Here is a 23,261-nt window from a genome sequence, read left to right as displayed (position 1 = left end):
GTTTCAATCAAACTTTGGAGTTTAGAGGCGACACTAGTTTTTGAAGACCAAGGCAGACTTGTTTCAGACCTAATTCGAGGGCCTTTTTCTATCACCTCATCCGTGTGTGTGTGTGTGTGTGCTTAAAGGCGAGCTTTAATGACATGACACAATTTTGTAGTCACTTTAACACGTACCATGAATTGATTTACATTAAACAAGTTGAAAAACTTAATCGGGTATTACCATTTAGTGATCAATTGTACGGAATATGTACTGTACTGTGCAATCTACTAATAAATGTTTCAATCAATCAAAACTGTGATTACCAGCGGAATTATTAATTACTTATCGTGATAAGCAATGTCAGCTAAGGTTTATCTGAGAGCCAGATGCAGTCATCAAAAGAGCCACATCTGGCTCTAGAGCCATAGGTTACCTACCCCTGCTTTAGTCCCTACCGCGCTGCTTGGTTTTTGTTATTTTTAGTGTACGGTGTTCTGTTGAAATTAGCGTCTCTCTTGGAAAAACTAACCTGTTGAGTAACTCGATAGAGGCTTTTGACCTTCCTTTTTGTCAACAACATCTGTAGCCGAATTTTATCGGCCTCAGTCATACAAAAACATTCATCATCTTTCCCAAGTTAATTGGGCATATATGCACGCATAATCCCCACCCTTGAAATCAACGCCTTCACCACCGCTTAATTCCTCTGGGGCTGTGGATGGCTGAGCGGCGCTATAGAGCGACAGCGGGCCTCCTCAAACCCACCCCTACCTCTGTTGCAAGTTGGCGTCTTATATGTATGTTTAATGTGGGCCATGCTATGTGAGTTTTTTTCCTTGGACTCAGTCTAGACCCCTCCTGAGGGTTTAGCCTTAGACCAGTGGTTCTTAACCTTGTTGGAGGTACTGAACCCCACCGAACCCTTCTTTAATAAAAAATGAAATGTTTTTCAAATTCAAGACAAAGTTATATAATCTTTTACTGGTGCACAACCGTGCATGAACATCACATTGTTCAAAGAACAAAACCAACACAGTGCATGAACTCGTAACAAATTACAGATCTGCAAATCCGTTTGGGTTCTGCCGTTGCCGTATCCCTAATATGCAGATAGGGAGAAGTTTTTATGTGCACAATGAGTCGGGTGTGGCTTGAGTGGAGGCTCCACCGAACCCCTGAGGCCGACTCACCGAAATCCTAGGGTTCGATCGAACCCCGGTTAAGAACCACTGCCTTAGACTGATATTCCCCCCCACCCTCCTAATGTCGCCCTTTTCTTTTTCCAATGGTGGAGAGGAGCCCGGGAATTTGGACATATGCACAGAGAAACAAGTAGCAACGTTCATGGAGTCCAAGGGTATACTCATGGACATTGCAAATGTAGAAGCTTTCCACCCACTCCATAAGAAGAAGGATGGATCGGCACCAGTAATAATAATGAGGTTCGCCAATAGGAAATATAAAACCGCATTACTAAAACGAGGGAGGAAGTTAAAAGGAACAGATGTGTATATAAATGAACATTTAACAAAGAAAAACGCAGACATAGCTAGAAAAGCACATAGCCTAAGAAAACAAGGCAAAATACAACAAACATGGACAGCAAACTGCAAGATATTTATCAAACTAAATGGAACACCACGGGAAGCAAGAGTAATAGTCATAAGGAAAATAGCAGAGCTGGATAAATGGTAAATGGGTTGTACTTGTATAGCGCTTTTTAACCTTTTTAAGGAGCCCAAAGCGCTTTGACAGTATTTTCCACATTCGCCCATTCACACGCTGACGGCGGGAGCTGCCATGCAAGGCGCTCACAAGGACCCATCAGGAGCAAGGGTGAAGTGTCTTGCCCAAGGACAAAACAGACGTGACTAGGATGGTAGAAGGTGGGGATTGAACCAATAACCCTCAGATTGCTGGCACAGCCACTCTACCAACTTCGCCACGCCGTCCCCCATATCATATCAATAACGATAAATAAATTAAACATAACCATGACAGAAATTTTCTAGATGGAAATACAAAAAATGACAATATGAACCAAAGAGTTGAACATTTTAATGATTACTTTGTTAATATCGTAAAAAATCTGAAACAAAGAATTCCAAATGCAGACGATGGGTCAGTTGAGAACTCGAGTGAGCTCATAGACAGAAATCCCAATTCCATGTTTCTTAATAAGGTGACAAAAGAAGAAGTAATCAAAATTGTAAAAAATTGTAAATCTAAGACCTCAACCGACTGTCATGGAATAGATATGGTAACGATAAAAAAGGTTATAGAAGACATTTCAGAACCTCTCACATACAGTATATCAGTAACGTATCATTTCGAACCGGCAAATTCCCCGACAAAACGAAAATTGCAAAAGTTGGACAAATTCACAAGAATGGAAACATACACCAGTTCACTAACTACAGACCAGTTTCATTACTTCCACAGTTCTAAAAAATCATGGAAAAAACTATTCAATAGCAGATTAGATAAATTCAACAAAAGTGGGACGCTTGTGGAGAACCAATTTGGATTTAGAGCAAATATCTCAACATCAATAGCATTAATCAAAATAACAGAGGAAATTACCAATGCAATAGACGGTAAAGAAAGTGCAGCCGCAGTATTCATGGATTTAACAAAAGCCTTTGACACGATTAATCATGATATTTTAATACAAAAACTAGAACGATATGGCTTCAGAGGTTTGGTATTGAACTGGGTAAGAAGTTATTTAACCAACAGGAAGCAATATGTGAAGATGGGTGAAAATGTCAACACGGTTGGATATATCTTGTGGTGTACCCCAGGGATCAATACTGGGACCAAGATTGTTCAATCTCTATATAAACGACATTTGTAAAGTTACAAAGGACTTGAAGTTAGTTTTATTTGCAGACGACACAACTGCTTTCTGTTCAGGACAGAACAGACAGAAGATAATACAAATAATAACGGAAGAAATGAACAAATTAAAAAAATGGTTTGATAAAAACAGACTATCTTTGAATCTCAGTTAAGCTAAAATGATGCTATTTGGTAACAGCAGAAAAGAGCATCAGACACAAATACAAATAGACGGAGTAGATATTGAAAGGGTAAAAGAAACCATATTTTTGGGAGTATTAATAGATGATAAAATGAACTGGAAATCTCATATACAAAACATACAACATAAGGTGGCAAAAAAAATTTAAATAATGAATAAAGCAAAATACGTCCTGGGCCAAAAATCACTTTATATTCTCTACTGCTCGCTAGTGTTACCATATCTGAGTTATTGTGCAGAAATATGGGGCAATAACTACAAATGTGCGCTACATTCGTTAACAGTTAGAATTATGTACAAAGCAAATTAAAGAATGCTACCAAAGAATGTAGAACAATTCTTCTCAAATAAAGAGGAGAAATATAACCTTATTGGAAAATCTAATTTAAAACATTTGTATGCACGTACAACACTTAAAACCTTTAGCATATCAGTATGTGGAATGAAATTATGGAATGGATTAAGTAAAGAAGTTAAACCTTGTACTGATATGATCCAGTTTAAGAGGCTGTCCTAATTATTAGTGCTTACAAAGTACAAAGAAGAATTATGAGAAACACTTTCAACCTTATTGAAAATAAGATATTCTTCATCTCAGTATGTTGGTAATGACTGAATTAATAATTACATGTTACAGAACTGTTGTATTACTCATTTACGGATGTTATTATATTATTTTGCTGTAAAAAGAGTCAGTAAATGAATGTATATATTTGTGGGCTCTCTGACGTGGGAAAGGGGTAGGATTAAATAAGCTTTGCATCTTCCTTCTCCTTCTCAGACATGATGTGATGTTAGGTGATATGAATTGTCTGATGTATTGTTGTAACTGTGCTCATGTTCAAAAAAAAAAACTAAGAAAGAAAGGACATAAATATGTTTCTAAACTTCCTCACACTGTATTTGTCTACTTGCTTAGTGTGGGTTGATATACAATGTGAACTACCTCACACTGTAATTTTCTACAGTTTCAACATTCCTGTTTAAGTGGAGATTAAAATGAAAATGTACATGTCAAAGAGACAATGAATGCAATATAATTTAAAATGACTACTTACTTGTGGAGTACATCAACATGAGGAGTCTGCATGAGGGAGCTGCTGTTTTCGATGGGTATTTCGTTCGAGGAAGAGCTTAAACATTTGTGTTTGTGCGCTTGCGCACGCATGTTCAGTAGCTATGGGTTGCTGAAATCGATAGAACGCCATGCGTAAATAATACTCTACTCAGTGGACTAGTGGTTAGAGTGTCCGCCCTGAGATCGGTAGGTTGGGAGTTCAAACCCCGGCCGAGTCATACCAAAGACTATAAAAATGGGACCCATTACCTCCCTGCTTGGCACTCAGCATCAAGGGTTGGAACTGGGTGTTAAATCACCGCTGCTGCCCACTGCTCCCCTCACCTCCCAGGGGGTGAACGAGGGGATGGGTCAAATGCAGAGGACACATTTCGCCACACCTAGTGTGTGTGTGCATGACAATCATTGGTACTTTAACTTTAAATAACAGTAGCTTTGATGGCTTTAAAGGAGCCAGATGTAGTAATGTAGCCAGAATAGGTACTGCAATCACGGTCACAATTCTGTAGTCCCCTCCCACTCTCCATGACTGAGGTTGTCAGATACACAGCCAAATCCGAATCCTACTCTAAGGAAATTAAATGGCAATCAAAGAGTCCTACACTGTAGGTTTATCTTGTTTATGCTTCTTGCAAGATAGTGTGCAAAGTAATTATGCCAGATTTTACCGATGTCAATTAGCCAAAGGTATTTGTAAAGATACACAGCAATATTTTCGTCGGGAGCCGGGACAGATTGTTGGCATTACCCTGCTAAAATGTAGTTTGACTGCACAGACAACCATTAAAATATTAATATATAATTTTTCGCATAGGCCTACTTTGATGGCAAGCCAAGGCCAGCAGTAAAATTACCACATTTCATTCAGCATTACTCCATGTTGCATCTGACCTGACGCACTGCATTCTCTTCCATGTACGCACTTCACCATCTTTCAGTGCAGAGTGCAATTCTATGAGCCAACACTCGTTACGCAAAAAGAAAAACCACGTTACGCATAAATCATGTAGCCTTCTATGTCAATACACACAGTAGAACATCATTACATGTAATGCATTGTATTGTTCCAAGCAAATACCACCCCATATGTGCCATACATACACATATAGTACCAGAAACCGCAATTAGCCGTGCTTTTATTAGAACCCATTTCCTCAGCGTATCAATATATTGAGAACGAAATAGGCAATGATATCCACATAGGTTTTATTTTTCGAAAATATATTTTGCCCTGTCTGTTGGATGACATATCAACATACAGGCTAACGGGCATATATTTCCCCTGTTAGCCTGTATGTTGATGTGTCATTGACCGGGCTAGCATGCTAAGCATTACACTATGAGCTAAGCACATCACGCTAAGCATTCGTTGCACGAACATACTAGCTTTATTAGACAATATCATAGACTGTATTGGACAATATAGTTTACATACAAATTGTCCATTTTGAATTATTACAAGTAATAAGAAAACGTAAATGCCTGACTTACCTATCTAGGAGGAAATTAGAAAGTTTGGCATCAGATGAAAAAATCTTCTCCGCCTTCAATCATGTCCGTCTTTCAAAGGCACCCCCGATACAAATCCTTGTTTTGAATTGCAACGACGCCTTTTAGATTTACTAAGGTGTTACATGTTTAGTAACTTTACCAGTGGCAGTAGCTCGACGAAGATGGCGGTGCGTAACTGGCAACCTGGATGTGACACACTCAGACTTTCGAATTGTTCAAACGGTGGAGGGCGGGACATCAAAATGAAAACAATACCAAAATTTCGGGGCTGTAAATCTAATTTTGAAATGAGCATATCCTGGCTGAAGTAGCGTTATCAGTTACAGAGGTATTCGGAAATAACATGATTTATAAATGCCTTTTGACATATCAGGGCCATTTAATGATGACTTGACATAAAATTATTACTTATGGCAACTTTAATTTGACTCAGCAACACCACCTGTCATAGAGTGTGAATTACTGGTCCTCTGAGTGCAAGTGTGTGGATCGTGCAGGGTGGAATATAGTATTCAAAAAAGTGAAATATTACTGCCAAGTTTTTATTTGCATAAAATATTTTTTTTTGTTTTTTTTTAAGTGCAATTTTTTTTTTATTGAAGGAATCAATTGACAATCAACATTCTTGTGTGTTTGTGGAGTTTTGGCAGTAATTTCACTCCACATAGGGGTGGGTGGATTTGCCATTGTAGGCCATTGGGTTGAGTTTTTGCCCTGATGTGGGATCTGAGCTGAGGATGTCGTTGTGGCTTGTGCAGCCCTTTGAGACACTCCTGATTTAGGGCTATAGGCTAACGTTATGTTTAGGTTGCTCAACGTCAGGACCTAATTCAACAAAGTTCTCAACATTGTTTTGTGTCTGCTGGAATATAATGCCTATATTTTGGTTTGTTTGTAAAACAATGATGCTGAAAACTATGGAAAACCTAAAGGACATGGAGGGAAAAAAATATTTTGCGAGACACAGCGATGGAGGAGCCTACCCATCATCCGTGGGAGAAGTTTGTTGATTTCTATTTTAGTATTGACCTAACATATAAAGACATCAAATCGTATTTTGGTCCCACAACAGAGCACAGATGATGGGTAGGCTCCCGCATGCTCCCAATCCTCCATCGCTGTGTCTGTTTCACTTTCGGTTCACCATCGCTGTCTGTTTTACTTCCGGTTCACTGACATAGGAAAAAAAACTTTTGCAAAATCTCGCAAAAAGTATTGCAAGATCTCCCAAAACATCCATGTCCCCTTAGGGGCTCCGTAGAAAACAACAAAATACATCAATTTTTTTTTTTTACCTTAATTTCTATGTTTATTTTGTTCGAAGTTAGCTTCAGCTAGCTCAGTGCCGAACTCAGTAGAATTTGCACCTGGCTCGCTGACAACAAGCTATCCATACACTTGGATAACGTAATCCATCCTATTTGGGTCCCACATCAACCTTAAGAAAGTCAGTGACTCCACTATAAAAGTGGGTGACATTGTTATTACCAGGAAAGATGAAGTCACCTACCTAAGTTCCATTCTAGAGGCTAATCTTTCCTGTGATAAAATGGCAACCAAGGTAATCAAAAAGGTCAACCAACGAACAAGATTTCTCTACAGAATCTCCTCTATGGTCAACAAAAGCACCATGAAGATTCAAGCAGGAACTCTCATTCAACCCTTTTTCGATTACGCATGCACCTCTTGGTACCCCAACACCTCCAAAACCCTCAAAACTAGACTGCAAACATCCCAGAACAAGCAAGTCAGGTTACTTCTTGACCTCCACCCCAGATCACACCTCACTCCTACCTACTTCTCCAAAGTGAGCTGACCCAAGGTGGAGGACAGAGTAAAACAACTTGCACTGAGCCTAGTCTATAAAATCCACTACACCTCCCTGATACCGAAGTACATGTCAAACTACTTAACGTAAATGACCACCATAACCACAACACCAGGGGGAGCTCCACAAACCACGTTAAACCCAGATTCCGATCAAACAAAGGTCTTAACTCATTCTTCTTCTATGCCACATCAATGTGGAATGCACTCCCAATGGGTGTAGAAGAAAGTGCATCTCCAGCCTCCTTCAAAACCGCACTAAAAGAACACCTCCAGGCAACTACAACCCTAAACTAACACCCTGCACCCTTCACATCCCACTTCGCCGGATTGTATATAATCCAATGTAAATATTCAAATGTATATTCTTGTTCTTATGCTTTCTGATCTCTGTATGTCCACTACTTGCTGTACATATCCTACCAAGTCAGACCTACACTGTTTCAATGTCCATTTCTCAGATGATGCAAATGTTGATGACTGAAGTGCTGATATCAACCAAACCTACCCCCCGCCCACATCCCACCCCTCGATTGTAAATAATGTAAATAATTCAATGTGTACTCTGATGATTAACTTGTGTGATGACTGTATTATGCTGATAGTATATATTTGTACCATGAATTGATTAACGTGGACCCCAACTTAAACACGTTGAAAAACTTTTTCGGGTGTTACCATTTAGTGGCAAATTGTACGGAATAAGTACTGTACTGTGCAATCTACTAATAGAAGTTTCAATCAATCAATCAAAGTTCACCATCGCTGTCTGTTTTACTTCCGGTTCATAGACATAGGCAAAAAAATATTTAGCGAGAGCTCGCAAAAAGTATTGCGAGATCTCGCAAAACATCCATGTCCCTTTAGGGCAGGGGTCGCCAACGCGGTGCCCCCGGGCAGCAGGTAGCCCATAAGGACCAGATGAGTAGCCCGCTGGCCTGTTCCAAAAATAGCTCGAATAGCAGCACTTACCAGTGAGCTGCCTCTATTTTTTAGATTTTATTTATTTACTAGCAAGCTAGTCTCGCTTCGCTCAACATTTTTAATTCGAAGGGAGACAAAACACAACTAGAATGTGAAAATCCAAGAAAATATTTTAAAGACTTGGTCTTCACTTGTTTTAATAAATTCATAATTTTTTTTATTTTGCTTCCTGTAACTTTCAGAAAGACAATTTTAGAGAAAAAATACAACCTTATGAATGATTGTAGGATTTTTAAACACATATACCTTTTTTATCTTTTAAATTCCTTCCTCTTCTTTCCTGACAATTTAAATCAATGTTCAAGTATTTTTTTATTGTAAAGAATAATAAATATATTTTAATTTAATTATTTATTTTAGCTTCTGTTTTTTCGACGAAGAATATTTTTTAAATATTTCTTCAAACTTATTATGATTAAAATAAAAATAAAAATATTCTGGTAAATCTAGAAAATCTGTAAAACTAATTTAAATCTTATTTCAAAGTCTTTTGAATTTCTTTTAAAATTTTTGTTCTGGAAAATCTAGAAGAAATAATGATTTGTCTTTGTAGGAAATATAGCTTGGTCCAATTTGTTATATATTCTAACAACGTGCAGATTGGATTTTAACCTATTTCAAACATGTCATCAAAATTCTAAAATTAATCTTAATCAGGAAAAATTACTAATGATGTTCCATAAATTCTTTTTTTAATTTTTTCAAAAAGATTTCGAATTGGCTAGTTTTTCTCTTCATTTTTTTCAGTTGAATTTTGAATTTTAAAAGGTTGAAATTGAAGATAAACTATGTTTCAAAATTTAATTTTAATTTTTTTCCTGTTTTCTCCTCTTTTAAACCGTTCAATTAAGTGTTTCTTTTTCATCATTTATTTTCTACAAAAAACCTTCCGTAAAGAAAAAAAATGTACGACGGAATGACAGACAGAACTACAATTTATATATATATATATATATATATATATATATATATATATATATATATATATATATATATGTGTGTGTGTGTGTGTGTGTGTGTGTACATATATATATTTATTAAAGGCAAATTGACTAATTCTGGCAATTTATTTAAGTGTGTATCAAACTGGTAGCCCTTCGCATTAATCAGTACCCAAGCAGTCTTGGTTTCAAAAAGGTTGGTGACCCCTGCTTTAGGGGCTCCGTAGAAAACAACCACAATACAACAACATTTATTAATTTTTTTACCTTAAATATTAGGTTTATTTTGTTGGAAGCACGCTTCAGCGTTGACGCGCATGCGTGCACGAGTTCAGTAGCAATTTATGTGGATCTTGGCAGGTGCGCAGCCAACAAAAGCTAACATTGCCATTGTTTTATACTGTTCTTCGAAACAAATTGTTTGTTACACATACATTAGTTTAAACTTAGATTTGGAGTTGGTGACGTCAGTTAGCGTACTTATCGGGGTAGGGTGGAACGAACGAACCGCCATTGTACCTCAACAGGAAGAGGACTGTGACGTCACGGCCTTCGTGTTGTGACTTCGTTTGTTTAAAAAAAAAAAAAAAAAGAGTAAGTTTTGGAGTGACTTCCCTACGTGAAGCACCCGAAGCAACACGCCCTTAAACAAGAAGCCATGCAAATAAGATAAGATAACACAGCAGTGTGTGTGTTTGTAAACAGCATCAATGCCGCGCCTCTGCCATTGCTATACCACTGTTGGACACGTCTTCCCATGACTGGAGCCCACGCCGTGCATAGATCACCATCGCCGGGGGGGCGACGACAATCAAAGCGGTCCCGGTCCAAGTCGCCCCCCACACCACCACCCCACACACCCACACGCACACACTCATGTGCGCCCTGGAGATGGAGATGACCAAGCGCGCCATGCACGTCAACTCCAAGGTGAATTGCGGGATCGACAGGAACGGCGGAGACACCGCAGAAGTGTCCGTGCCGGTGTCGCTCCCAGGGAAAAGGACGGCTCACATGGAGGGAGACGACCTGTACCGACTGCGGGACAGAAAGTTTTTGTTGGAGGACAAGAAGCGGCTGTGCACGCTGGCTTTGGGCGCAGCTCTGCTGGGAATCCTGCTTATGATCATCCATACTGAGATGTGCCCCTTCTTCTACGAAGCGGTATGTATCTTGGCTCAAATGTGCTTATTGTTTGCTTGACACAGGGGTCGGCAACCCAAACATGTTGACAGAGCCATATTGGACAAACAAAAATAAAAATAAACTCTGTCTGGAGCTGCAAAAAAATTAAAGACATATAAGTGTTAAAATGAAGGCAACACATGACGTAGGTGTCTATATTAGACTACTCTCAAAGTCTGACGCAAACCTTCGTTGACAGAAATGTTGTATTTAAATTTTTATTCTACACATTTTTGCAACATTGGAAAACATTAGTAAAATGGAGGCTTCTCACAGGATAAGATAACTTCTTGAGATTACTGGCTCAGAATGGCCAAAGGTATCAAATGTGTGTGTCCAAGTTTAAAGGCCTACTGAAATGAGATTTTCTTATTCAAACGGGGATAGCAGGTCCATTCTGTGTGTCATACTTGATCATTTCGCGATATTGCCATATTTTTGCTGAAAGGATTTAGTAGAGAACATCCACGATAAAGTTCGCAACTTTTGCTTGCTAACAGAAAAGCCCTGCCTCTACTGGACGTCGCAGACGATGACGTCACATGTTGATGGCTCCTCACATATTCACATTGTTTCTAATGGGAGCCTCCAACAAAAACAGCTATTCGGACCGAGAAAACGACAATTTCCCCATTAATTTGAGCGAGAATGAAAAATTTGTGTTTAGAATAGAATAGAATATATCTATATCGTCATTGTACATTTGTACAACGAAATTGTATATAAACTGATTCAGTGCAAAATTATACTTAAAACCATAAAAATATATATAAATAAAACCATAAGAACTTAGATAAATAGATAAAAATACATAAAATTCATAAAAATACCAAGCATACAGCTCACATGCACAGTCCTTATTGTTATCTTGTGTTCAGTGATACTATTGCTCTCGGGTAAAAAGTGTTTTTAAAACGGTTTGTCCGGCATTTTATTGTCCTGTATCTCCTGCCTGAGGGCATCAGTTCAAAAAGTTTATTTCCAGGCTGAGATGGGTCCTTTATGATGTTTTGGGCCTTTTTGAGGATATTGATAGCAACGGACATTGGGACGGATTCAGATGTTTTTAGACACATTTACTAGGATAATTCTGGGAAATCCCTTATCTTTCTATTGTGTTGCTAGTGTTTCAGTGAGTTTAACAGTACCTGATAGTCGGAGGGGTGTGCCCACGGGTGTGTTAACGCGCAGTGTCTCAGGGAAGTCGACGGCAGCTTTATGGGCGGCACAAGCTCAGCTGATCTCCGGTAAGAAGCGACTTTTTACCACAATTTTCTCACCGAAACCTGCTGGTTGACATTCGGTTGGGATACATGTTCGCTGTGATCCATAGTAAAGTTTCACCTACGTGAATTTTAAACAAGGAATCACCATGTGTTTGTGTGGCTAAAGGCTAAAGTTTCCCAACTCCATCTTTCTACTTTGACTTCTCCAATATTAATTGAACAAATTGCAAAGGATTCAGCAACACAGATCTCCAAAATACTGTGTAATTATGCGGTTAAATCAGATGACTTTTAGCTGTGTGTATGCGCATCGCTCATATTTCTTAACAGCCCGTGACGTCAAGCGTACAACGTTTTCAAGAAAAAACTCGCGGGAAATTTAAAATTGCAATTTAGTAAACTAAAAAGGCCGTATTGGCATGTATTGCAATGTTAATATTTCATCATTGATATATAAACTATCAGACTGCGTGGTGGGTAGTAGTGGGTTTCAGTAGGCCTTTAAGGAAAGGGCAGGCTGTCTTCTAATGGATTTATTAAAATTTTTGCACGCTGGGCAACGTTTGCTGTGGTCTGGAACAACATGGCACACAACCAATTATCAGAAATGCAGCAAATAGTACATACAGATATTGTGTCATGAACTACGAAGCAGTATTTACCTCGGATGACTAACTCAAATGTGCCTACTGTTTGCCTAACACAGGGGTCGGCAACCCAAAATGTTGAAAGAGCCAAATTGGACAAAAAAAAAAAAAATTAAAATCTGTCTGGAGCTGCAAAAAATAAAAGTCTTATATAAATGTTAAAATGAAGGCAACACATGACATATGTCTATATTAGCTGTATTAGCCTACCATCAAAGGCTGACGCAAACCTTCGTTGACAGAAATGTTGTATTTAGATTTTTATTCTACACATTTTGCAACAATGGAAATCATTAGTAAAATGGAGGCTTCTCACAGGATGAGACAACTTCTTGAGATTACTGGCTCAGAATGGCCAAAGGTATTAAATGTGTGTGTCCAAGTTTAAGGAAAGGGCAGGCTGTCTTATTCTAATGGATTTATTACAATCTTTGCAAGCTGGGTAACATTTGTTGAGGTCTGGAACAACATGGCAAACAACCAATTATCAGAAATGCAGCAAATAGTACATACAAATCATGTGTCATGAGCTATGAAACTGTATGTACCTCGGATGACTAATTCAAATGTTCCTACTGTTTGCCTGACACAGGGGTCGGCAACCCAAAATGTTGAAAGAGCCATATTGGACCAAAAAAATAAATACAAAATCTGTCTGGAGCTGCAAAAAATTAAAAGTCTTATATAAGTGTTAAAATTAAGGCAACACATGACGCAGGTGTCTATACTAGGTATATTAGCCTACTATCAAAAGCTGGGTACACTCGAGGAGTACTGGAAAGTGCTCCCCCGGGTGATTCCCTTGTCCTACTGGACTTCAACACTCACGTTGGCAAGGACAGTGAAACCTGGAGAGGCGTGATTGGGAAGAATGGCCGCCCGGATCTGAACCAGAGTGGTGTTTTGTGTTTGGACTTTTGTGCTCGTCACAGATTGTCCATAACAAACACCATGTTCAAACATAAGGGTGTCCATATGTGCACTTGGCACCAGGACACCCGAGGCCGCAATTCCATGATCGACTTTGTAGTTGTGTCATCTGATTTGCGGCCTCATGTTTTGGACACTTGGGGGAAGAGAGGGGCGGAGCTTTCTACCGATCACCACCTGGTGGTGAGTTGGCTGCGATGGTGGGGGAGGATGCCGGACAGACCTGGCGGGCCCAAATGCATTGTGAGGGTCTACTGGGAATGTCTGGCAGAGATTCCTGTCAGAGAGAGTTTCAATTCCCACCTCCAGAAGAACTTGGAACATGTTACAAGGGAGGTGAGGGACATTGAGTCGGAGTGGACTACGTTTCGCACCTCTATTGCTAAGGCAGCTGATTGGAGCTGTGGCCGCAATGTAGTTGGTGCCTGTCGTGGTGGTAATCCGAGAACCCATTGGTGGACACCGGCGGTTAGGGATGCCGTCAGGCTGAAGAAAGAGTCCTATCGGGTTATTTTGGCTCATAGGACTCCAGAGGCAGCGGACAGGTACCGACAGGCCAAACGGTGTGCGGCTTCAGCGGTTGCGGAGGCAAAAACTCGGACATGGGAGGAGTTCGGGGAAGCCATGAAAAACGACTTCTGGACGTCTTCGAAGCGATTCTGGACCACCATCCGCTGCCTCAGGAAGGGGAAGCACTACATTGTCCACACCGTGTATGGTGCGGATGGTGTTCTGCTGACTTCGACTGAGGACGTTGTGGATCGGTGGAGGGAATACTTTGAAGACCTCCTCAATCCCACCAACACGTCTTCCTATGAGGAAGCGGTGCCTGGGGAATCTGTGGTGGGCTCTCCTATTTCTGGGGCTGAGGTTGCTGAGGTAGTTAAAAAGCTCCTTGGCGGCGAGGCCCCGGGGGTAGATGAGATCTGCCTGGAGTTCCTTAAGGCTCTGGATGCTGTGGGGCTGTCTTTGTTGACAAAACTCTGCAGCATCGGGGGAGGTGCCTCTGGATTGGCAGACCGGGGTGGTGGTTCCTCTCTTTAAGAAGGGGAACTGGAGGGTGTGTTCCAACTATCGTGGGACCACACTCCTCAGCCTTCCCGGTAAGGTCTATTCAGGTGCACTGGAGAGGAGGCTCCAGCGGATAGTCGAACCTCGGATTCAGGAGGAACAGTGTGGTTTTCGTCCTGGCCGTCGAACTGTAGACCAGCTATATACTCTAGGCAGGGTCCTTGAGGGTGCATGGGAGTTTGCCCAACCAGTCAACATGTGCTTTGTGGACTTGGAGAAGGCATTCGACCGTGTCCCTCGGGAAGTCCTGTGGGGAGTGCTCAGAGAGTATGGGGTATCGGTCTGTCTTATTGTGGCGGTCCGCTCCCTGTACGATCAGTGTCAGAGCTTGGTCCGCATTGCCGGCAGTAAGTCGGACACGTTTCCAGTGAGGGTTGGACTCCGCCAAGGCTGCCCTTTGTCAACGATTCTGTTGATAACTTTTATGGACCGAATTTCTAGGCGCAGTCAAGGCGTTGACGGGTTCCGGTTTGGTGGCCGCGGGATTAGATCTCTGCTTTTTGCAGATGATGTAGTCCTGATGGCTTCATCTGACCGGGATCTTCAGCTCTCACTGGATCGGTTCGCAGCCGAGTGTGAAGCAACCGGAATGAGAATCAGCACCTCCAAGTCCGAATCCATGGTTCTCTCCCGTAAAAGGGTGAGTGCCATCTCCGGGTTGGGGAGGAGACCCTGCCCCAAGTGGAGGAGTTCAAGTACCTAGGAGTCTTGTTCACAAGTGAGGGAAGAGTAGATCGCGAGATCGACAGGCGGATCGGTGTGGCGTCTTCAGTAATGCGGACGTTGTACCGATCCGTTGTGGTGAAGAAGGAGCTGAGCCGGAAGGCAAAGCTCTCAATTTACCGGTCAATCTACGTTCCCATCCTCACCTATGGTCATGAGCTTTGGGTCATGAACGAAAGGATAAGATCACGGGTACAAGCGGCCGGAATGAGTTTCCTCCGCCGGGTGGCAGGGCTCTCCCGTATAGATAGGGTGAGAAGCTCTGCCATCCGGGATGAACTCAAAGTAAAGCCGCTGCTACTTCACATCGAGAGGAGCCAGATGAGGTGGTTCGGGCATCTGGTCAGGATGCCACCCGAACGCCTCCCAACGGGTGGGAGGCCACTGGGAAGACCCAGGACACGTTGGGAAGACTATGTCTCCCGGCTGGCCTGGGAACGCCTCGGGATCCCCCGGGAATAGCTAGACGAAGTGGCTGAGGAGAGGGAAGTCTGGGCTTCCCTGCTTTGGCTGCTGCCCCCACGACCCGACCTTTGATAAGCGGAAGAAGATGGATGGTTGGATGGAATCAAGTAACAGGAAAAAAAAAGGGCATTATTCGCTTTCATAAAAACATTATCATAATGATGTTATGATATGATAAATGGGTCCAAAAACTATTTTATAAAGTTGTTATTAAATACTTTTGGTCCCATTTGATTTTAACAAAATAAATCAAGTATTGTGAGTGTATATTACCTTTCTGTATTTGTATCTGAAGCAGCAATAGCTATCTTTCATGAAGACGTAATTTGTATGATTGCATTCATTTTGTCTTAAAGTCCAGTTTAGAGAAGTACTTAATCTTGGATACAGTATATAATCCTCCATATTGGCTGAAACGTTCATTTAATTAAATTTAATTTCAAGAAATTAAACAATATTTTTGCATCCGACAAAAAAACACCCACAAACGCTGGCTTACTCTAAAATGCCATGTTTGTTATGAATACAGTTAAAGAAATAATACAAAAAAAATGCTGGCTTCCACTGGAGAGTTCTGTGTCTGCTAGCTTGAGCGCCCCCACTTCTCCCAGTGTGGCAAGTCAGAGTACTGCTGAGGCATTGAACTGCAAGTTGACAATATATCGCCCCCTACTTTGAGGCAGAGGTACTTGCTGCCTCAAGACCTGCCTTTCCACGTGGCAACAAGCATGCGCCCCCTCGCACGCACATGCCCAATACACACTGTGTGTAGCTGTGGAGGCACCGCCTGTGTCTGCCCCATTTCTCATCGGCTGTATTGTTTTGATTAGGAAACATGGAATTTCTGCGATTTTGACCATGAAAATGATCAAAATATACAGGAACCACACCAAAATCACATAGAAAACATAAGCCAAAAGAGAAATATTAAAACTTATTTTATTTTATTACTTCATTTTGGAACATCTCATGGTTAAGCCACCTGGTGGCAGGTGAGGCACTGCCTCACTTTCCTCCCCTGACAGCACGTCACTGGAAGCTGGGTAATGTTTGCTGTGGTCTGGAACAACATGGCACACAACCAATTATCAGAAATGCAGCAAATAGTACATACAGATAATGTTTCATGTGCTAGGTAGCGGATGACTAACTCAAATGTGCCTACTGTTTTCCTAACACAGGGGCCGGCAACCCAAAATGTTGAAAGAGCCCTATTGGACAAAAAATAATAATAAAATAAAATCTGTCTGGAGCTGCAAAAATTCAAAAGTCTTATATAAGTGTTGCAATGACACAGGTCTCTATATTAGCTATAATAGCCTACTATCAAAGGCTGATGCAAATCTTAGTTGACAGAAATGTTGTATCTTATTTTTTATTTTACACATTTCTGCAACATTGGAAATCATTAGTAAAATGGAGGCTTCTCACAGGATGAGATAACTTCCAGAAATCACTGGCTCCGAATGGCCAAAGGTATTACATGTGTGTGTCCAAGTTTAAGGAAACGGCAGGATGTCTTCTTCTAATGGATTTATTACAGTCTTTGCAAGCTGGGTAAAGTTTGCTGTGGTCTGGAACAACATGGCACACAAACAACTATCAGAAATGCAGCAAATAGTACATACGGATAATGTGTCATGAGACATACAAATATAAATTAAATACACAGAGGACATAAGTAAAGGAAATTAAATGAGCTCAACTATACCCACAAACGAGGCATAATGATGCAATATGCACATACAGCTAGCCTAAATAGCATGTTAGCATCGATTAGCTTGCAGTCTTGGATTGACCAAATATGCCTAATAAGCACTCCAGCATATCACTAAGATCAACAAAGCTCATCTTTGTGCATTCACACACAGCATACAATTTTTGGTGCACAAAATGAGACAAAGAAGGAGTGGCATAAAACACGCTTTTCTTTGGCGGCATCAGAGAAAGTTGTACATGTAAACAAACTAAGATGAGTTCAAGAATCGCTGAAATTAGTAGGACAAAACGGGGCTTGCGAAATACTCTCATCAGTGAAGCATGTATAACATAAACAGTGGGATTTCTAACAATTAGGAAGGTTTGGGTCATGTTTGTTTTTCTGTAGAAAATATATTAAAACAAACAATATGTTTTTTGCTTTATCTTTTTCCCTTTTCACACATCTGTGAAAGAGGTCCAGGGACCCACTAGGGTGGCGCTAAAGAGCCATGCGGCTCTAGAGCCACAGGTTGATGACCCCTGGCCTAACACATCCTTATCCTTATACAAACAAATTTTAGATAATATGGAGTGCAAACATTCGTAAAATGCATTGATGAAAAAAATGCTCCATATTGAAAGAGTACTGTACAAGTAAATAGTAAATGATAGTAAGGAGTGTTTAAAATATAGAACGTGACCTAAGAAAAGTAAGTAAAACCTATAAGAAAACTTAAGTATACACAGACTACTTTATTTTGGCGTTTTGATGGAGCTTTGCATACTTTTTGAAGAGCCTTCACAAAAGAATGGAATTTTATATGATAAACAAAAAGTAAATTTTTGGAAAGTAAACTTACACAATGTGACTATACATGCTATTTATTGGACAGTGACAACATGACGTACACAGGGAGTGTTTTCATATTTGATGTTTACTTCTGCCATATCATACTTGAAAATAGTACGATAAATCGACTTTCTACAACTCATGGTTGAGGAGTGGAATGCCATCCCACAGCAGTGTGTGACAAAGACAAGTCATAAGTGTTAAGTGAGCTGACCAGATGTAGCAATCCAAGCTTTTTTTGTGAGAGTTTGAGTCTTGTCTGCTTCACTATATGTTAAATAGTAATGGAAAATTGGAATGCCATTCCACAGCAGTGTGTGACAAAGAAAAGTCGTAAGTGTTAAGTGAGCTCACAAATTGTAGCAATCCAAGCTTTTTACGTGAGGGTTTGAGTCTTGATATATACTTCTTGCTTACCATATGTTAAATGGTAATGGTAAAGTGGAATACCATCCCACAGCAGTGTGTGACAAAGAAAAGTCATAAGTGTTAAGTGAGCTCACAAAATGTAGCAATCCAAGATTTTTATGTGAGAGTTTGAATCATGATATGTACTTCTGCTTTAATATGTTAAATGGTAATGGAAAAGTAGAATGCCATCCCACAGCAGTGTGTGACAAAGAAAAGTCATAAGTGTTAAGTGAGCTCACAAATTGTAGCAATCCAAGCTTTTTATGTGAGAATTTGAATCTTGATATATACTTCTGCTTTAATATGTTAAACGGTAATGGAAAAGGGGAATGCCATCCCATAGCAGTTTGTGAAGAAGAAAAGTCATAAGTGTTAAGTGAGCTCACAAAATGTAGCAATCCAAGCTTTTTATGTGAGAATTTCAATCTTGATATATACTTCTGCCTTACCATATGTTAAATGGTAATGGAAAAGTGGAATGCCATCCCACAGCAGTGTGTGACAAAGAAAAGTCATAAATGTTATGTAATCTGGATCACCACCAAAAGGTAAATTTCAAAATCAAAAACACCCATAATGTTTTAAATAATTTTGCTAACTAACTAACTAACTAACTAACTAACTAACTAACTAACTAACTAACTAACTAACTAACTAACTAACTGACAGACAAACCTACCTGATGGCAAAGGTAAATTAGAATATAAATGATGATATAAACTGACTAGGAACAACACCTGGTTGAGGAATGGAATGATATCCCACAGTATCCATCCATCCATGTTCTACCGTTTGTCCCTTTCGGGGTCTCGGGGGCCACTGGAGCCCATCCCAGCTGCATTTGGGCTGTAGGCGGGGTACATTCTGGACAAGTCGCCACTTCATCGCAGGGCCAACACAGATAGACAGACAACATTCACACTCACATTCACACCAGGGCAAATTCAGTGTTGCCAATCAACCTATCCCCAGGTGCATGTCTTTGGAGGTGGATGGAAGCCGGAGTACTCGGAGTGAACCCACGCAGTCACGGGGAGGACAAGCAAACTGCACACAGAAAGACCCCGAGTTCGGGACTTTCTTGTTGTGAGGCAAACGCACTAACCCCTTCTTCCACCCTATCCCACAGCAGTGTGTGTTAAAGAAAAGTCATATTTGGTAAAAAAAACCCAACAACAACCAAAAATTTTCCATCCATTTTCTACCGCTTATTCCCTTTTGGGTCGCGGGGGGCGCTGGCGCCTATCTCAGCTACAATCGGGCGTAAGGCGGGGTACACCCTGGATAAGTCGCCACCTCATTGCAGTGACAACAAAAAAACTCATGTGGCAAAACATGTTTTTTATTGGAAATGTTTCACTCAGTTTCATACTTGATGTTTACTTCTGGCATATCATACTTGAAAGGTAAAAAAAAAATAAAAAAAAATACAGAGTTAATTTTGGCCAATCAAATTTGCGTTTGTCTAATCAAAATATTTGTTTCATGTGTGGACGAAGCAGGACCAGCAATGTTTATTGGTCAAACGGCACACTGTTCGTGTAGCTCATACCTACTTCTGGTTCATGTCTACAGTGCTAATTTGGTAATAAATGTTAAAGTTAAGTTAAAGTACCACTGATAGTCACACACACACTATGTGTGGTGAAATTATCCTCTGCATTTGACCCATCCCCTTGTTCCACCACCTGAGAGGTGAGGGGACCAATGACCAGCGGGAATCATTTTGGTGATTTAACCCCCAATTCTAACCCTTGATGCTGAATGCCAAGCAGGGAGGTAATGGGTCCCATTTTTATAGTGTTTGGTATGCCTTGGCTGGAGTTTGAACTCACAACCTACCGATTTTAGGGCAGACACTCTAACCACTAGGCCACTGAGCAGGCTCAATGGGCTTGTATGTTAGTTTTTTTTATCCAGATTTTCATTTACAATGCTGAGCTAACACATAGGCAGCATTTACATGTTAGACATGTTGAAGTGTGATGATAATCTCTCATCATCTCTCTTTTACCAACAAAAAAAATACACAATACATATAGAAGACTTCCCACTCAGTCTTGCCATAGCAACTTCCTTCTAACTAGCAAACAGCATGAGCCGGACAAAACTTGTGCAGGCTTTCATTAGCGAGTCCACTTCCAGGCCCGTCATGCCATTAATTTGCAGATCTTAGCAGATAAGGGCAGGCTACACAATCAACAATAGTCCCTCATGGAAAAAGGTTCCCATGCATGAGGAAACATTAGACCACCTTGTTTAGTCAAATAGACTCATAATTAGCCATTTAAGTACTTTTCAGCATCCTCAGAAAGTTCTATGTTGTTTATTAATTTGTACAGTATACTTACGTAATAATTGTCTGCATTACTCTTTACATTTCATGTACTGTTACCGTCTTGAGTGTTTTCCTTCCCAGTTATAAGCCTTTTAGTCATTCATAATCTATTTACTGGCCAAGTAATGCATTGATTGCTTTTGTTTGTTAAAACCACTTCAACTGCATTTATGCTGCAGACTGTACTGCATGTAGGTCCTATCAAAGTTAATGGCAGCATACTAGTTATGTTGGTTCTGCACGAAAATAGAGCTATTTGTAGACCATTTTTCCACATTTTGCCTTTTCCCCCTCCAGCGAGATTACCCTCGGAACTTGAGGTGAACTTTCCGCATCATTTAGTCTGGAAGTCAGTGTATGTTGTGCTAAGCGGGAGTTTACACTTTGACCCCATATCCCACTAGGGACCTGAATATTTCAATGAGGCATTGCCTCTCAACTTTCTGGGGATCTTTTAGTTTGGACGTGGAAGCCTACAAATTCTATTTTTTTAACTTGAATATTTGCCTAAAAGTTAATTTCAACACTTTGAATATATAAAAAACAAGAAGAAAACAAAATCTGACATTGTCCTAATTAGAACTGCAGCTATCGAATATTTTAGTAATCGAGTATTCTATTGAATATCCCGATCGATTGATCGAGTAATCGAATAAATCATATTTTTTATTTTTTTATTTTTATTATCATATCGGCTATACAAATGTACTTTACAAAAGAGAAGTGTAAGTTCTCTTGTTGCCTTATTTGTATTTTGACTTTATTAAATGGATTCATACTATTATTTGAGAAGTGTAAGTTCTCTTGTTGCCTTATTTGTATTTTGACTTTATTAAATGGATTTATATTATTATTTGGTGCAGCCGGGCCAGAGCAATATTTTTGCTTAACTAAGGTTTAATTATACATGTTAAGATGTGTCCTCAATTATTGCGTTCGGCCTAATTGTCTTTTATTTCCTAAACGCCTGTTTTCATTATTGAAGGCTGACACGCACAGCTGATTGATTGATTGTGCCAATTTGTGTGTGCTAATAAAAAACAGGTGCGGTCACAACTCTATGTGCTGTTTGGTCTGACCACATAAAAAAAGTTCTTGTCTCTTGTGCATTTTTGATGATTATTATACAATGTTTAAATGGTGGTTTCTACACTAAAATCCATTGAGCTGTTTTCAACCTGCCAACAATACATCAACACTATAAAAAGACAAACCAATAAATAATGATGAAAACAGTTTAAAATTTTAAGAATGCAACACAGTTCATTGCTTTTTTTGCATGCAAAATAGTAACCAATGTTCATTTTGACATCATAACATGTTTGAGATGAAAACACGTATATACAAAATTAGCTCACAATTAATATTCCCTGAGAAAGTTCAAATACAACTATATTCTTAGTATCAAAATAAAAAATATCAAATAAGTTTTCATTATATCAAACATAATAAGTTGGTTAGGTAGTGCCTTTAGTACTGCATTTGAAATGTGCAACCAGTGGTGAGTCACCACCAAGCAAAAATTGCACATGCTCAGAAAAGTAGCTTAAGATTTACCACCCATCCGAGCAGAAATGTAGATCGGCCCCGATGCTATAGAGACTATAGTGGGTGCAAGTGCGAGCTATCCAAGTAGCATGTGGTTGCATGACTTGAATAACCCGAATAACTATGCACGACTACTTTCGCGTGGTTAGGAATGAAAAGCTAATTGAACACGACAGCTCGGATAGCGTTATTAATTTTCAACACCTTTTGGCGGCATTTAAAGACTTTGCAGGGGGTGAAAGAACACATTGTGGTTATCATAATGAATAACATTTACTTTAATAACACAACTTTTCCGTTTACATTTAATAAGAGATGACTTACCTGGCCTCTGGACGTCCATCAGTCGGATGCTTTCTCGACAGGTCCTGCAGCATCGAACTTGTGCTATTGTGGTATGCGAGCTCCACTCTGCAATGTTTGCATACAAATGTGTTTCCCTTCGATTTTAGTGTGAAGTGTTCCCACACCTTTGACAACTTTTTTCGCTTCTTAATTCCCTCGTTTTGCTATGGCTCTTGTGTACTGCGTTCTGCGTCGTCTACCATTGCAAGTTATGTCGGCGAAAAAGTTTACTAAATTCAAGCGTATTTGTAGGAGCGTTGTTGTGCAGTGCAGGGGGCATATGATCTGACGTAAACACGCTGTGCAACACCCAAACAATCCGTGCGAAACGTGAGCTTTGACTACTAAACAAGGCAAAATGCCATAAAAACAAAACCAAAATCTATACAAAGACTTAACGACGCCTCGAGGCAGCAAAAATTACTCGAATATATTTTGTAATCAAGTTACT

At 40.0% G+C, this 23,261-nt stretch overlaps 1 protein-coding gene across 1 annotated transcript in view; it reads left to right on the top strand.

Moving 5' to 3' along the window:
- Window positions 1-9,741: 9,741 nt before the first annotated feature.
- Window positions 9,742-23,261, top strand: part of kcnn4 (potassium intermediate/small conductance calcium-activated channel, subfamily N, member 4) — a 91,860-nt gene continuing 78,340 nt past the window's right edge. The window contains exon 1 of the mRNA XM_061916033.1: window positions 9,742-10,534. Within this exon, the coding sequence (XP_061772017.1) occupies window positions 10,247-10,534 (288 nt within the window). The 5' untranslated portion in view covers window positions 9,742-10,246. The remainder of the gene's footprint in view (window positions 10,535-23,261) is intronic.

The sequence above is a fragment of the Nerophis ophidion genome, linkage group LG11, assembly GCF_033978795.1.
Source record: "Nerophis ophidion isolate RoL-2023_Sa linkage group LG11, RoL_Noph_v1.0, whole genome shotgun sequence".
NCBI lineage: Eukaryota > Metazoa > Chordata > Actinopteri > Syngnathiformes > Syngnathidae > Nerophis > Nerophis ophidion.
Note: the sequence above shows the minus strand (reverse complement) of the source record. Positions and strands in the feature narration are given on the sequence as shown.